Source organism: Gavialis gangeticus, unplaced genomic scaffold (genome assembly GCF_001723915.1).
Source record: "Gavialis gangeticus isolate Ggan-Ray unplaced genomic scaffold, GavGan_comp1, whole genome shotgun sequence".
Classification (NCBI taxonomy): Eukaryota; Metazoa; Chordata; order Crocodylia; family Gavialidae; genus Gavialis; species Gavialis gangeticus.
The window spans coordinates 613,921-616,087 of NW_017728973.1; the positions used below are offsets into that span (position 1 = coordinate 613,921).

Genomic DNA, 2,167 nt, shown 5'->3' on the forward strand with positions numbered 1-2,167 from the left:
GGGGGGGGGGGGGGGGGGGAAGAGAGAAGATTAAAAGAAAAAGAAAAAAAAAGAAAGTTACTGTAGTAAGAGCTCTCTTGTTTCTGCTTCTTCAAAATGGTAAGTTTGTGTCCCTGAATGCGCATAGTAACTGGGCTCTGGGGCAATCAAGCTATTTTTTTTCCTCCTTTGCCCCAAGTGGTCTTACAGAATTTTTGGCCTCATACCTGCACTCCTGAGGAGCAGTACACAGATTGCTGCAGGCTGGATTATTAGTGCAAACTAGGCACACATTTTGCCTTGTGCAGGAGTGTCTGGTGAGGAGCTGCCCTAATGTCCGCTTCAGAAGTGGATCCAGGTTTGGAGAAGTGGAAACAAATATTTCAATACCATGTCCCTTAGCCAAGGGCTCAGAAACATATGCCAAACAAGCCTTTTTACAGTGGCAGCTGCCATCATTCATAGATTGCCTGTAGGCTGGCACCTGAGTGTGGGACTAGCCCTACCCCTAGTTACCTTATTGCTCAGAAAGGAGCCATTTTTATCCTGTGAGAAGAAAGGAGAATGCAGGCAAACAGCAGCAGCAGCAGCAAAGATCATGTGCTCCATAGACCATGTGCCCAAGCAAGCTTATCTTCCAGTTGCTTCACTCCACAGGTACAAGACTGCCCTAGCCCTAGTGAGGAGTGGGGAGAAAGGGGACCCCCCCCTCCCCATTGAATAAAGTGATAGTAGACAACCACTGCCACAGCTCAGATCTCTTAGGAAGTAGAAGACTATAAAGATTGTGTCTTATGAAGTCAATGTTAAATAGATCATACAGTAGTTACAAGCAAAAGGCAAATGTGTGGTGGAATAGGAACAGGATACATGCGCATCAGAAAGGTGAAAGATCTATGCTAGTATACCTGTAGTAGGCTCAGTGACAAAGCTAGAGTGGCATGGTGCAAGGACTCCAAGCCAGTACTCCACTGCAGTCAAATGCTCTGCTTTGCCGCAGCTTACAGGAGCCCTCTATACATGAGCTTCCTACAACTCTTTTTTGCTTAAAACCCCCCTACCTCTAAGATCCCTTCCAAGAGGAAGCTCAACAAATGTGTTTGCCTGAAGCCCAAGTGGATTTCTTCCCACTTCAGCAGCCACGTACATGTTGTGGCAGGAGGGAAAACCAAACCCAGACTAGAAGTAGTTTGTATCAATTCTGTTAGTGCCACCAAATGGATACCACCCAAGTGTCACAAGTAGATCCACAGGCAGGAAGTCCTGCACATGCAATGCTTTTATGCAAGTTTCTTCTCTTGCATCCTGATAATGTGGGACATGCAGAAGGGGATGAGGCTGACAACAGCCAGAGGTACAGCTGCACTCTTGCAGAAAGACAGGCCATAGAATAGCAGCTCCACCTCAGTGGGCAGCTTGAAGGAGTCCAACAGATGCAGGACAATGAGCGCAGCCACGATGCAGCACAAACGGAAGGGCAGCTGTTGGCCCTGCTTCCCTTTGCAGCTTTCCATGTACATCTGGGAGTGGAGGGCCAGCCCCAGCCCAAAGAGGATGCCCAGGTTCCGGAGGAGGCCAGCAAATGGGGTGGTGTCAATGTGAACCCACTCCGGCTGGTCACACCACCTCTTGGCTTTCTCCAGGGTCCACAGCAGATCAACACCAAGAACCTTCAGCAGCAGGTAAAAGCCCAGGGCAAAGCTGAAAAGGAAAAGGGTCGTGCCCAGGTATCTCCGGAGACTGGCATTGTAAATGGAGTGGATGTGTTGGAAAGCTTCAGCCACTGCCATGCCTGCAGAGGGAAATCAGACATGGAGTACACATTTTGAGGCAGGGAACCAAGGCCCAGTCTCAGCCTTCCTGCCAACGGAGTTGCAGTCATTATGCTGCTAACTTGTCTAGGGTCTGTCTGCTGATTGTGGGGGAGGCAGGAAAGACCTTCCCAGGCCACAGGGAAAAGCCATTGAGTCAGCAAAACTGTTCTTCCAGCTGTGCTATCCTTCCTTACTGGCAGGAACAGGTGCCAGCTCCTTTACCTAGTTACCATGCCCCCATGTGAAACTGCACTACAAGCAATGGCAGGGTGTACCCAACAGCAGGGTTTGTCATTGATTAGGAAAGCAGCAACAGGACCCCAAAGGAACTAAACTCTAGCGTCCCTGGCAAAAGCCACACCCCCCCCCCCCCC

General features: G+C 49.7%; 1 protein-coding gene across 1 annotated transcript in view; it reads right to left on the reverse strand.

The window, feature by feature from the left end:
- Positions 1–1,015: 1,015 nt before the first annotated feature.
- The window catches only part of LOC109289502 (glucose-6-phosphatase-like), a 6,190-nt gene continuing 5,038 nt past the window's right edge, over positions 1,016–2,167 (reverse strand). The window contains exon 5 of the mRNA XM_019505548.1: positions 1,016–1,771. Within this exon, the coding sequence (XP_019361093.1) occupies positions 1,260–1,771 (512 nt within the window). The 3' untranslated portion in view covers positions 1,016–1,259. The remainder of the gene's footprint in view (positions 1,772–2,167) is intronic.